General features: G+C 41.3%; 1 protein-coding gene across 1 annotated transcript; it reads right to left on the bottom strand.

The window, feature by feature from the left end:
• Positions 1 to 1,471: 1,471 nt before the first annotated feature.
• LOC133028433 (homeobox protein HMX1-like) lies at positions 1,472 to 3,588 on the bottom strand. The gene is made up of 2 exons (XM_061095606.1): positions 3,321 to 3,588; positions 1,472 to 2,085 (listed from the first exon to the last, which is right to left on the bottom strand). Exons 1-2 carry the CDS (start codon positions 3,586 to 3,588, stop codon positions 1,472 to 1,474), a joined length of 882 nt encoding a protein of 293 aa, XP_060951589.1.
• Positions 3,589 to 14,805: the final 11,217 nt, after the last annotated feature.

The following is a 14,805-nucleotide window of genomic DNA, read 5'->3' as shown; positions in this document are numbered from 1 at the left end:
AGCAGCGAGGGGATGGGAGGGCAGGGGTTGCCGCTCTGCCCTCCCTCTATCAAACCCCTTGGTCTCCCCCCATCGTTCTCATTTATCTGCTGCAAGGAGACCCGGGTCCTGCAGTGTACTTGCAGGAAAATAAAACAATAATACAATAGTTTGATTTCACGCCACATACATACGTGCGCGCCCTGTGAGGGTTTGGTCGCGGCCTGTTCTGTCTCTGCAGCCTCCTGGAAGTTTTTAAGTCAAGTCAGAGTTTGGGATTTGTTTTTCTGTTTAATCTGATTTGCAAATTTAAAGTTGCGTGCTTTGTTATTACTGCTGTTCCAGAGTCAGATTTACACAATGTTTCTCAGAATCCTCATTTAGAGTTTGAGTTGTGTTTTTCAGCGAAGTTACTGCTTCATTCAGTCGAGGAACGGTTTCGTGAAGACAAATAAAAATATAGTCCAACATAAATAGTTGCTTTTTAACATCATTATTACAAGAATTGTTTATTGCATTTAAAACCCAAACCTATTAATATGTATGTCCTATTAAACACGGTGCAAGAAGAGAAACAACATAGCTTCCAATCCCAGTCTTGTCTTTTTGCTAATATAATTTCAACCCTTGTTTTATTATTTTTATTTTGCTTATCGACACAGCCAGAATTTATTTTGTTCCCTCTTACATCACCGTTGTTCTGATCCACATATGGCTGTATGGAAACAGAGTTTTACATGAATAAACTGCGTGCAAATTGGAGCGAGCTAAAATCTTTAAACACATTTTCATAGGCCTGAATGTGTTTTTGCAATTTTCTACAGGAACTTCCCTTCAAATACTTGCAACAATAAAGTTTGCCAACCGCTGCAAAGTTTTTAATGAACAGTATATTATTTGCATTTTGCTAGTCAAAATAAAATTATATATTATAGCCCACGTCAAAGCCCCTCTTACAATCCTTTTAGAAGCAGCAGGTTAAACTCTGATTTCCGAAAAGACGCACCGGTCCCTGCTCTGAGCTTTGTTCTTTGCTTGTGTCAGCGAACATATGGATTCACTTCTCTCTGTATAAACACTCCTCTGTGTGAGTCTGACACATTATGATGGACATACATAATGTGAGGCTTTATACACAGCAACAGAAGAACAGACAAAACATTATTTTTGGAATAATTTTATTAAACTATTATGTGAAAAAGTGACAACGTTGGAAAACCCCGTGGCTTTAAATATATAAATTTGTAAAAAGAAGAAAGAAATCCGTGTGTTTTTCAAACGTACAGCACGTGACCAGCCTCCACTGGCTGTTGTCATAGTTTATATTCAGTGACAGGAGCCGAGGCTTCGCAGAGAGGTGTAGGGATGATGCATTACTTTGTGTTACAGTCACACTCTCGGTGGCTCTTTGGGTGCAGTCAGCAGTTTTCTGTTTTCATTGGGGACTATTGCACGATTCGGTGGTGTTCAACAGTCTGACATGAATCAGTCTTTACACCAAGCCGCTCATCTGCGACCTCAGCATGCTCATGGAGTGAGCAAACGAGGACAGCGGGTAGTTGAAGGAGCTGGGGAAGCCCGCGCCGGGTGCAGAGCCTGGATGTCCGGTCAGGTGGAAGCCCAGAGCCGCAGTGGGTGTGGGCCCCTCGTGATAGAGAATGGGGACCCTGACAATCCTCTGCGTGGAGTTTGGGATGTGAACGGCCTCCAGGTCCGCCGCCAGCTGCCTCTTCCATTTGTTCCTCCGGTTCTGAAACCAGATCTTCACCTGGGTCTCTGTCAGGTGGAGATTAGCGGCCAGCCCCCCTCTCTCCGAGCTGCTCAGGTACCGTTTCATGTCGAAGGTGGACTCCAGCTGGAAGACCTGACTGCGGCTGAACACGGTGCGGGTCTTCTTCTTCCGAGTGGAGCTCGCGTCGGACTCCGGCCGTGCGCCAAAGGCGTGGGGCGCGTCCTCGTTGTCGTCCGTCAGGCTGCTGTCCCCTGTCTTCTGCTCGGTCTCGTCGCTGCCTTCGGTTATGGACTCGGACACGGCAGGTGAACCTCTGTCACTGGTCGTCATGGAGCAGCAGTGATCCTCTGGACTTGTATTGTCCCTTAATGGACCTGAAAAAATCGAATTGTAAAACATTAAAACAGGACACAAGTGCAAATATTTCACTGATAGTCTTATTTCTCTCAGCCCAACTTTCTGATTTTTTTTCTCAAACAAATAAAAACCTTGCATTGTCTTCGTGTGTTGAGGCATGGCGAAATAAAGTAATATGCCTGAATGAAATATTTATGGAAATGCGCAATATATTAAAATTACTGAAATAAGTTGGAAGAGATACAACTTTACCATCTGATTGTAACTCCACTTAACTGCATATTATAATTATAATGAATCAATGGACCTAAAAAAAGTTTTGATTGTATTACAACACATGGTGAGGAAGTAGGGACATTTCTGATAAGACAAGAGCAACAGTCTGCCATATAAACCCAGCAAAACTTTTGACGCTTGTAACCCAATAATCACTTCCAACAAGTTTGCTGTGTGGACAGGACGTCTCCATCACTTAGGAGCACGACCACTCAAATACTGGAATTTTAAAAATTCAAATTAAATTTACACCATTAAGAGAAGCACCTTGTCGTCATGAGTAAGGGCACGTGAGTGCCCCAAACGGCACTGGATGTGCGTAAAGCGTCACGTTGACGTGGCGACAGTTTTACTGCGCCTCTGTTTTGAGTTGTAATCTGGGCATTTGTGCGTAATCCCTTTGCGTAAATTCAAAATTGTGTCACGGATGTATTGATGACGAACACTGAAATGGCCACTGCTGTATCCAGCTATAGAATCCCAAATACACGCAACAAACCAAGTCGCCTCAGCCAGTGAATGGGGCTCGGGGGTTCTGTGAGCTCAGGAGCCACGGATCCAACACTCCAGGCTCCACACGACTCACACTGGGATCGAAGCTTTTACTTGATGGAGCGGGAAGCAGCAGGCGTCCTGCCCGCTTTCTATCAACTGCTCTTGCTTTTCATAAAAACCCCAACAATACATTTACATCAATAAATAAACGACACGGCTGCGAGTTTAATAACACCAACCATTTAAATGCTTGGTCTTAAGTACAAACTGCACAACAAAGACAAAAGAGGGAGTGGATCATGGGTAAATTCCGGTATGAAATTACAGTGACTGTTATTTAAGACAATGGTCCATTATAACACGGTGATAATCTGCAGCGCCGTGTTACACCCTGGCTGCAACAAACTGCCCTGGCGCGTTATGCTGCACATGGCTTCAATAATCCATCTCCAGAAATCATAACAGATATATTCATACTCACTGTGTGGTGTGTCCGACGCTCTGAAGCGGTGCCACTGCAGCGGGGACCCCCTGTACGGGGACCGGGCCGTGGAGCTGGAGCCATGGGGCCCAGGATGCGAGTTCAGGACTCGGTCACCAGAGACGACTTCCACCGCTCCCGCTTCCCCTCGACTGCAGTCCGGCCCCAGCTCCTGCTCGTCCCGCTCCTTGCCCAGTAGGTTCTCGATGAAAAAGGACGACGCCCGCGATGAGGTGGGGGTCGGCGCCTCGGCCGGCTTCTCCTGCATGTTGTCCCCGTGTTTCACAGCGCGTTCCTCCACAAGAAACCCGAGCCAGTCCCGTCTCGGTCGTGCGTCAAGCGGGACCAGCGAGGCTTGGACGCGGTCACTTCAAGCCTCGCTGCTGCTGCTGGACCGGGATGAGAGGAGGACTCATGGCACGGGACGGGACGGGGGGATCTCCTCGGTGCCAGCGGGAGGGAGGGAGACAGGGAGACGGATCGGCAGCAGTACAGTGACAACGTCAAGTGTAACGCTCGACGAGCCGAGGGGCACCCGGCGATTGGACGAGCGCGATAGCAAATGGGGTTTTCCAGCGGAGGGAGACGTGCGTCAGCCGCCGCCGCTGCTGCTGCTGCTGAGTGTGTGTCTGTGCGTTCAGTGCAGGGCCGTCCCCTCGAGGCCAGGCAGCCAGGAGAAAACCTCTGTTCGCGGTATGCACTCTTTATTTGGGTCAATTAGAGTGCAAATCAAAATAAAGATCCGCCTGAGCAGCAGCCAACCCCCTTCCACTGTGGCATAGGAAGCGCGTACTGTCAGCTGGCAGGGCAGCTAGACAGCGTGGAGGGATTGTGTGGCTTGTGTTGCTATTTTGATACTTAGATATAGATACAATAAAAATAAATAAAATAAAACGTCTTTATCATTGAATAGGCTCGTGAAGCCATTATATAAAGTGTGGATACGTGGAAGACACGTTTTGGTAATAGGCTATACTGTGCGTTTTCACCATTATTTTACACTAGACCTTGTGTGTAACAGTATGTCAGTGGGGCTTCACAGTGCAATGCTGTTGTTGACCTCAGATTACGAGGTTTGAACGCGTGCGCACTGGAGCATGCACAATGGCATGTGAAACGCTGCGTCTTGAAAATGCGGCTCCTGTCAAAGGTTATCCAAACTTTGCATAATGGATGATAATAGGCCTGTTTGTATGTAAAGTTTAATTAGGTCTAAAAAAACCGGATACTTGTTTTGTTGATTCTTTCTCTTCAGGACCATTAGGGTTGAGCTGTTTCAACCCAGGGTTCTACACAAAAAAATAATAATTTTAGTGAGTAATACAGCCCTGCATGGAGAAGACTACATCTTTTTTCCCTCTTTACCTTAAATTGATAATTATAGCATAAGTGCACTGACATTTGACTTTTCGGCTAAAGTCCTTTAGCTGCTCCATTTTCCCCCATAAAACAGCAAGTGCCATCTTTTTGAAAATATTATCCATTTAGACTTGTAAAGTGCCAACCAAACTTCTGCTCCACTGCAGGTGAACTTGGGGTTGACCCATGTTTTGGTCCAGCTACCCCTGGCCTTAGTTCTCAGTGTACAATAGTTAACTGATTGGAAGTCCGAGCGCATGTTTCCACTGAATGCAGCTCTCAACAAGCAGATTAAGATCAGATTATCTCTGTTCCATCATCAGGAACATTCAAATGAGTGCTGAGGGGCGTCTTTACCCTTTCTGTTGAAATGGCAAGACATTTGAGCTTTTTATTTCACTCAATGGCGTCAGCGATGCTGACCTTTTAACTCCACCCTCCACCCACCATCCACCCCCCCCCCGCTCCCTCAGGCCAAACTTTCCCTTTGACACAGGATCAGCAGTAATGATGCTCTTCAACCTAACACTGAGAGCAGACCAGTAACCTGAGCTATGTGTTGAGCTGCTCAGTCTCGCACCTACATCCCGTTTAATGAAGAGACTGAATCTCACGTCGTCTGATGCTTATTAGGGCCAGAGCACCAACAGTTTGTACTTAAAGCCACCCTACTGGAAAACATTTTTGTTATTTTTCAGCTATAGCCTCAGCTTTATCAGATGTGAGAATAATCCAAAGACATTCTTAGTTTTTATAAATTTGTAGCTGAATTGCCGTTTAATATATCTTTCATGAGTTGTGGAAAAAAGGCCACTGGATTGGGTCTGTCTTGAGTTCTTCACACAGCCGGTTGGACCTCAGTGGATGTGGAGTAGTCTCTGTGAGGGTGTAATCCACAGAATCATCATGCATGACCATATACATACTTCATATATTGTAAATATTATACACAGAGACTTTTGGACAGAAGTTATTGAACCCCAACCCTCCTATAACCGCACACTTGGATTCCTCATATTCTGCCCTGCAGGGGCACTGGGTTTCTTTTCCCAGTTCACCATTGTTTTAAACTCAACATCACGGATTTTCTGAGCAATATGTTGATTTTTCTTTCAAATTTATGCAGGTTTGAAATCCGGTGGTTGCGGTTGTTAATTTAATTATGGAAATCTTCTGCAACTTGACAATATCAATGGGATCGTACAGTTTCTCTACTGAGATTGTGACTAAGATGACAAACTCAAATAAAAATAGGAGATATGTTTAATATTTGCAGCATTCATTCTCTGTTTTTACTCCTGCAGCATAAATTGGTTAAAATGAGTAAGAATGGATCAGGTTATCTTGTAAAACAAACAATCTGACAGCTTCTCAATGCTCTTCAGGAGGTGTTGCTGTAGATAGCTTTCCCAGTTTAGCATGGATTTTTGTCTACTACATTTTGCCAAGAGTAATCTAGCTGGTATTAAAAATATATGACAATAATCACATCAAAATATGCAATCAAGAAGAGTGGGTGCTGATGCAAACAGCACAACCTGCTGCTGCTTGCTCATCATCTCCCTGTGTGTAATTTAATATCCCTTAATGTCACCACGTATGTTGCTCCCCAAACGTGTTTCTTTCTCAATATGATGTGTTTGCGTGTGTCAAAGCCCCACATTAGATCAGGTTTCTGTGTGTACACCAGGCCGTCTGAACGATGTAGCATCCCAGCCCGCGCCCCCTGCTCCGGGGACCAAAACCCAGAGGCCCCACTCTCACTTTTCTCTTCCCCTCTTCTCTCCTCTCTCTCATCCACCTCTGACGCTTATCCAGCCTGGCGTGCCCTTTGCTTTATATGGCCTGCTGGCCTGCTCCACAGCCACAGCCCCCTCCATGCCACCACAACCATGAAACACACACTTTCACCACACAGAATCATATCATCAGCATGTGCTCCAGGAGACAGCTGCATCAAATTGAGCATGTTTCTCCAGCTGGCGGTGGCGAGCGCTTTCCGACCCTCGATGCTGCCAGGCTTGTAAGCAGCGAAACGCAGCGTTACAGTTTGTGTTTTCATCAAACAGAATCAAAACACAAGTCCTCTGTGAGAGTCTGAATTGCACGGTTTTTGGAAAGCAAATTGACTGTGCATAACATACATTATACGCTCTGGAAGCCTTACACAAGACCAATTTAAAACCTTTTCCAGTATTCTCGTTGGCAGCCATAGTCAATTCCATTTATATTCAGAGGTTTAGATGATTTTTTAATGAAAAAGTAAAAAGAAGGAGGCACAAGAAAATTAATAACTGTACTTCACATATAGTATTTTAGTTGAGATACATGCTTACTTTAAATAACTTAGGCATTCGACATTACGGCCATTATTAACCAGCCATACTTCCTGTCAGGCCTCCTATCATTTTGAAATTGCCCAGGTCTAACTACCATTTTATACCAGCCATTATTCCTTCAAGTGTGATTGTAATGGCTGTGGAGTCTACAGCTCCCAGCAGGGGTTTACAGTCAATGAAAGTGGAGACAGTTTGACCTAGTTCATTACACTGGAGGCAGCGAGACAGGAAGGCATGTGTGTCCTCTGGGGCATTTCACGTCTCTCTTTACATTAAGAGGTCTTCATAGTGACTCAGTGAAGTATAGTGACCTGAGCTGACTTTCATCTGAGGCGATGCATGCTCATGCACAAAAACATATATTCACACAGTAAACACATTGACATCTATACATATTTATTTCATTTTATTTTATTTATTTATTCCTTTCCAGAGTGGGAGAATTGTGGCACAATCAAATAAGATGTACGTAAATACAAATAAAGCAGAAAAAAGTGAACCACTGAGACTTGCAATACATGGAAGAGATGTCACACCTGCTATATCAACAGATTGTCTTTGGTTTATGGGAGGGCCCTCTAATGGTTAAAGGAGTGCAATGCACCCTAGTTTCTTTTTTCATGCATCACATACGTTTCAAGTGGTTAATCACGGTCAGGGCAGTTTATGCAGAAACCATTTTGCATCATGCTGGTTAGAAAACAACCGGAACCAACCTCTTGCTGCAATTTCATAATCTGTTCAATCCCTCAGCTACATTTCTCCTCATGCGAATAACTGCCTGCTGGACTCGCTGAGCAAAGCAGGAAGGTGCCAGGCTGATGGTTCCACTAGTTCAGAACTGTAAGAAAAGCAAAACAGGTTCTCCATGTGTGTAAACCCCCACAAATATGGTTTAGAGTCCACATTGAATAGTGCCATCATTGAAATAGTGAATATAGCCTCTTACTATTTAAGATATTGCCCAATCTGCATTTAACTGTTCAGCATTCTAACAAAATCTCATTGCACCTTCTTTCTTCAACTGGCCAGCCCACTGAGCCTGGCTGTGCTAGCCCTGGCATTAATAATTCACTGTACATAATAAGATGATGCTGCAGAGTTTGTTCTCATTGATAGTATTAGCCGAGGTGAGCATTCTTGGCCAGACTGTGTGACGCCAGCACACCAACATAAAGTGGGCTTTAATTGCCCATAATCTCTGTCGTTCTCTTTGCTCTCAGTGCAAGTCAACAGCCTATAGCCTACGAATACCAGACCATAGCGAGGCATTCTTAGCTCCATATCAGCCAGTGCCTCACAACGAGGAATGCCTGAAGGAGATTTTCAACTCTGGACTGAAGGGATTAGAGTTTTGGGATTTTCACACTGACTCTTACAGTAGTTGGATTTTTAGCAAAGTCATAAGGAAACTTTGTGTTGTTTGCTCATGCTGCTGCACCTTTAAAATGTATTTCTACTGAGGAAACTACAGGGTTTCTCCTTCATTTAAGAAATTGTCACAGTGCCACTTTCCCTCCACATCTGTTTCCTCCGTCTGTGATGTGAATGTTTCTCTTTCATTATTAAGAATTCATCCAGAGCCTGCCGTAACCTAGTTTCATGATCATTCTGCCTCATGTATTTGTGTCAGTGGGCCATTCATTTGAAGAGTAGTTTGTTTTGCGTATGGTAGAATACACATCTTACCCTCCTCAGCCTTCTTGCAGGATAATGTCACTGAAAAAAGTCCCTGCACTAAAGAGGCAGACCTTTTTATCTGCAGTCAAATGTCCAGGTTCAAGGGTTTTAACCACATCAGGCTCTTTTATTCCACACACTGGATTTAATTGATAGGATATGGCGTAAGTACATCACGTCAAATTACGTCTAAATGGATTTAATGGGAAGTACATACTTAATTACTTCTAAGCTGGGCTGCTGCACCTGACTGTGGATTTATGCAGTTTGTGCAAGAGTCCAACATTTACATTTGTTTTATTTGTATTTTCACTGACCAAACCCGTAAAACAACTAGTTTAATTAAACTGTGCTACACACAGTTGCATATTGACAGTTTTTTTTTGTTTTTTTTTACAAATTTGTCAAATTCAACCCTAGGTGGTAAATTAATGTAAGATGGAGTGATACAAGCATAAATAATTCAATTACACATTTGTTTCCTATACTGCTTCTGTTCCTCCTGATTAAAATTAAGAGAAACTTAAAAATAAATTGCATTACAAGCTAAATTGGGGGAAAAAACACACTTCAGGTCAAACTGTTGAAAAAAAGTCTAAGTAGTAAAATTCCAGTGGATTGTCTGAATAGAACAAAGGTCAGCATTAAACTGCACAAGGTGAATGAAATTATAACAAACTTAACCTGCAGCAATGGAAGAAAATAAGTTTTTAACAGTTTAGGCAAACAATTCCTACAGGTCCCCCAATTCTTTATAAACACTGTTGAAACTAATTATTTTATGTATCAGGAAAAAAGGAAGAAGTACTGTGTAGTACAATCAGAACAAAGGGGAGACAGACTGGTGGTCAGGGGTTCAACATAATTAACAGAAACTGAAGAAAAGAGGCTGACAGAGGCTTCACATGATGAAGAGCAGCCTCGTCTCCACAGTCAAACCACATGGAGCTGATTTATGATGACCTGGATACAAGGTGAAAATAAAGAAAACTACATTTGTGCACAGTCCTGCATCAGTTTTGGGACAAACTCTCTGATTATATTCGATTTCCAGCAGGAGGAAGAATATACCTTTAATCCCTGTTTTAAAACCTTCACATGTTTATTTGTTCCAACACTTTGATTTTTGGAAAACAAAGAACTGATGATGTGAATGATGTAAATTAAAAAAACAGCTGGAAAATTGACATGTTGTCAAACTCTGGATCCTACATAAGTAAAATACAGTATTTTAAAATTATTTGTTTTGTAGATAATATTTTCAAATTGACCAAAAGCATAGAATTTTGTCTGTCAGGTTGAATGTATATAAATGCACATGTTCGCCCTCCAGTTAATGCATTAAAAGCAGTTATTTACATGCAGATTTCAATTTCTTCTGGTTACAACTCACTGCATCTTGTTGTCAAAGGACTCTACTGAATTTATTAAAACTAAAAAAAGTTAATGAAAAGTGGTCAAGCTTTAAAATTAAATCGGACCATTCCTGAAAGACCCGAGACCACCACTGCCAGTTTCTCCACTTATAAGGCCTTATGTGTCTGGAGGATTTCTAACGGGAATGTCCGTTTGTTTAACCTCTTCACGGTACGTTAACCCCTGTCAGGACGCACTCGTCAGCCCGGTACAAAGGGGCTGAAAAGCGGGGACCTTTTCCCCCTCGGCCGACCCTGCGGTGCTCAGTTCCAAGTCTGCTCCCAAGTGCTTAGAAAGTTCCCAGTCCCTCGAAAGAAAAGCTGCCTCAAAATAAGGGAAACGAGGTGCGACAACAGGATGAAAAAAATAATCTGGTGGGCCATCATCTCTATTTGTGGTTCCAAATACTTATTTTCGTTTGGGAACATAAATATAATGAGTTTTATAAAGCTTAGTTATTATGTAATAATTACACGGTTTTATTAATGTCCCTTTTCAGCGCCGCAAGGTCTCCTGAACATGCTGGAATATCTCTTTTATCATTTCTTACCGTAGCTGGAAACATGTGGCTTGGGGACTTGCTGACCTTCCGTAATACGCTTATGGAAAATAGATCCGTGTGCGTAAAAAAGGCCAGGACGTTCTATACAGAGCCAGCATCAGGCTTTGAAATAAGGAATCTGGTCATGTGGGAAATAAAACAGAGAGAAAAACCTGTGGCGGAACAAGGCTTTTAAGTGTTGGGTTACACAGAAGCTCCGTGGCACAGGTCCAAGCGCAAACAAATCAACAGCCGGCCCGTGAGCGCAGACACCAAATAATGAAAAAGACCCCATCACAGAGAAGTTACGCATCGTACAAGTGCTTTGTGAATATGATCTGACCTTGCTAATGATCCCGTAATGGATTTAGAGATCACTCACACCAACTCATGACAACCGCAACAAGAATAAGAGGCTGTAAACACCCATGAGCTATTTGTTGTATGGGTCTCAGTAACACGTGGATTGGACGATCACCGTTGAACAGGCGATTACTGAACAAACGATCGGTGTATTTGCCTCGTGTTAGTCAATAGGCACTTATTAGAAACCAGATTAGCTGCTTATGACATTGACCACAGTTCTGAAGCCATTATGAAAAGTCTAATCCATCAAGTCAAATCATGTGAGTTTACTTTCTCTCCCTCCGCTTGGTCAGAGTGAGTTTAGTTTCAGCTGCTGGTTTGTTCAACAACTGAACTTAATGGATTTGTTTAACCTCCATCATCCATCGCTCCCGCATCATGCTCAGATTCAGATGATCGCGTGAGAAGGGAGAGGAGGGCAAGAGAAGAAGCGCTCAGAGGGACAGGGTCGAGCGAGCTGAAGGCCTCTCTCTCTCTCTCTCTCTCTCTCTCTCTCTCTCTCTCTCTCTCTCTCTCTCTCTCTCTCTCTCATCACTCATCTCATCTCTCCATTATTCACACAGTCTGACATTAGAAGTCTCATGGCCAACTAAGGTGTGACACAAACGTTTTTACTGTAAATCTCCCATCTCCTATGTGTGTGCTTTAATCCTTTTCCAAACGAATAATAGGTAATATTTGCTATGTTTTAGAGGGGAAATATCTGTCTCCCCCCCCTCTTTTCTTATTTAGATTAAATTAGATGTCATCGTAGCTGTTCTTGTTGCTGACAACGTTTTGGTTCCTTTCTATTCATGTTTAAATCATATTTATAATTTTCCTTGCAAAATAAATACACCTTTCATATTACCTAAAAACTAAAACTTTCTATATGATTTATTTTTTTGTTTAAAAAATGGGACACAAAATGTTAAATGAATATATATTATAAATATATATAATACAGGCTATGGCTTACATTTAAATATACAAAATGTAAATGTTATTAAGTTAGGTTTCAAGTTTGTATTTGTTATGTGCAAGTTAACACGGGGTCAACAGTTCAATGAAAGGTGTTGGACGAGAAGAAACAAGTCAGCTCAGCAGTGGAATAATTAAATTAAAGTAAAAGTGGTTAAGAGCTTACTTTACAAAACACTCAAATACACTGCTATACATCCAAAGGTGCAGTTTGACATTTGTTGCAAATGTAGTAACAACTTTAACAATATGGAGTGTGTGTGAATAAGTTATTGCACATGTGTATGTATAGTTATTGCGCCGTGTGTGTGTCACTTATTTCACATTTAAAATATATTTAATTAAAAGATTACAAATTAGAGAAACATTTAATAAAAACTCTGCAATATAGGCTACTATTAGGACTATTACTTCTACTACTACTACTACCTGTATAAATTATATATTATAATAATAATATTAATAATAATAATTTTGATAATAATTTTAATAATAGCCTTGATGTACTTGCATCAGTTGCTCCTCTCTGGATGGCACAAGTACCATACTTTCAGTGCTTCATGTGTTTATTTCAATCTGACCTGGCTTGGTTTTATATGCGTTTCATTTATGATGCTGTCCATGTGGAAACAAATAAGCAGAACATGTTCTTTTAACAACAAGTAAGATACTTATATTAAACAACAGCAATAATAATGTGGTGAGCTATACTTTCATGTGTAAAAAATGTTTTGTTACCTGCATGAAAAGTAGGTTATCTCTACATGGCCTGTGTCTTAATGTAACAAGGTCTATCTCTTTTTTTAAGACAAAACAATCTATAGTAAATATAGTGAAGCAAAGGAAAAGCTAATCCTTTAACGAATCCTTATTTTTATTTTATTAATTTATTTTAAGAACCTGGTGCAGGCCAGAAAGGGAACGTTGATTCTCAAAAAGCCACTTTAAAATCAAAAAGCAAAGTACAATAATACGACAACAGGATAAGATAAAGAAAACAACTAGTCAACAAAATATAAAATGATATGGCCCAAGCAAAAACTGCATATTAGATGCAATTGCATACTAAACCTAGAAAAAAAGTGACCCTGTAAGTAAAAAGTTACTTTAACAACTTTTCCAGCAGCAAAATGAAGAATAAAAGTATTACATCAGTAAGTTTATATGAACAAAAAAAGAGTTAATATCAACACAGTTTAAAAACAAAACTGTTTTACCTTCTTTGTTCTTTTGAAACATTATATGTGATGTTCATAGCTGATACAAGAACATCTTTGTCGCGAAATTATTATCAACCTGCATTCATATTTTTCATTATTTTGATCCCATATTTCAAGTAAATATGAGATAGTCCAGACAACACTGACATGCATGGAGAGAAGTGGAGTAGAGAAGAGTGAAGGGGGGAGCGACATAAAAGAGTAAAGAGGCTACTTGTGCCCATGTATATCAGTGTGTGTGTGTGTGTGTGTGTGTGTGTGTGTGTGTGTGTGTGTGTGTGTGTGTGTGGATGGGTTCTTTAGTGCATGTGTGTGCGTGTTAGTGAGACGCCAGGCTGCACTCTGTTTTCTTCAGTCTTGTCACGCAACACTCAAAACCCCGCCCTTCTTCTAGTACACTTCCTGAGTGTGTGTGTGTGTGTTGAATCCCTCTGACCTACCATCACACACACACACACACACACACACACACACACACACACACACACACACACACACACACATGCACAAACACACACACACACATACACACACACACACACAAAAACACACCCATCTGAAAAATGGCCTATTTTTTAATGACTCTCAGGCTAAAGTGATTATGGTATAGTATCCATACTCCATAGTTTGAAGGGGTTGAGGCATGGTTTGGCCCTTTAATGTGCTTTCAATGAATTACCGAATAGAGGGATCACCTTAATCTGACCCTCCCCCTCCTGGGATAAGTCGTCCATGTGGACACACAATACCGTTGATGCAAGATACGATGCCCCTAATCTGTATCACAGTGGAATGGGGGGTATTTACATTATAGCTCAGCAGGGCGATATTAAATGAAAGGACAGGGAAATCGAGGGGCTGTTCTAGTCTTAGTAAAGAGCTTCCGTACATCTGATACATGGTTGGTATCAGTTCTCAAGCATCAGCTTTCTTAAATTTGAGACTAACATGCTGAAGATATTCTCAAATTTATATATTTTACCTCGGAAAACAGACAAAGCAAAAATTCAGCGCAGTTGTCTTTGATTCTTCTTCGTGCACCATGATTATAGAGTCCTATTTCACAGCCCTGAAAATATTTTATAAAATCTGCCTTGCGGTGACAAACTCAGTCAAACCAATTTAAAACCCTTTAAGTTAGTTTGACCGTTCTGAAATATCCACAGAAAATAACTAAACTGCATTCTCCTTTACAGGTATCCAATAATGCTCAGAATTTCAAAATTTTGCATTAAGATTGAAACCATGTCATAAAATATTTCTCTGGTGATGAACATTTTCTTTGTTTCATTATCTAAATGAAGATTTGTTTCCCCCACTATGCTCTCTTCAGTTGTTTTTTTAGTTGTTGTCTTTTCCCTCTAAAAAAGTAGTCTGCCTTTGTTTCCACATTCAAAGTGACTAACAGTACACACTTCTAAATTTAAAGAGAACAAAGAGAAGCAAATTTACATTTTCAAACCATAAAATGTACGTTAACAAATATTTTTGTATTTATATTTACGTTGTAATGTTTTGGGACTGGAATTTGAGGTTTATTTTGAAGGATGTGGTTGAATTTTTTTAAATCACGTTATCATCTCAAACACACACACACACACACA

The sequence above is a fragment of the Limanda limanda genome, chromosome 2 (assembly GCF_963576545.1).
Source record: "Limanda limanda chromosome 2, fLimLim1.1, whole genome shotgun sequence".
NCBI classification, from domain to species: Eukaryota; Metazoa; Chordata; class Actinopteri; order Pleuronectiformes; family Pleuronectidae; genus Limanda; species Limanda limanda.
This window is presented reverse-complemented; position numbering and strand designations above follow the sequence as displayed.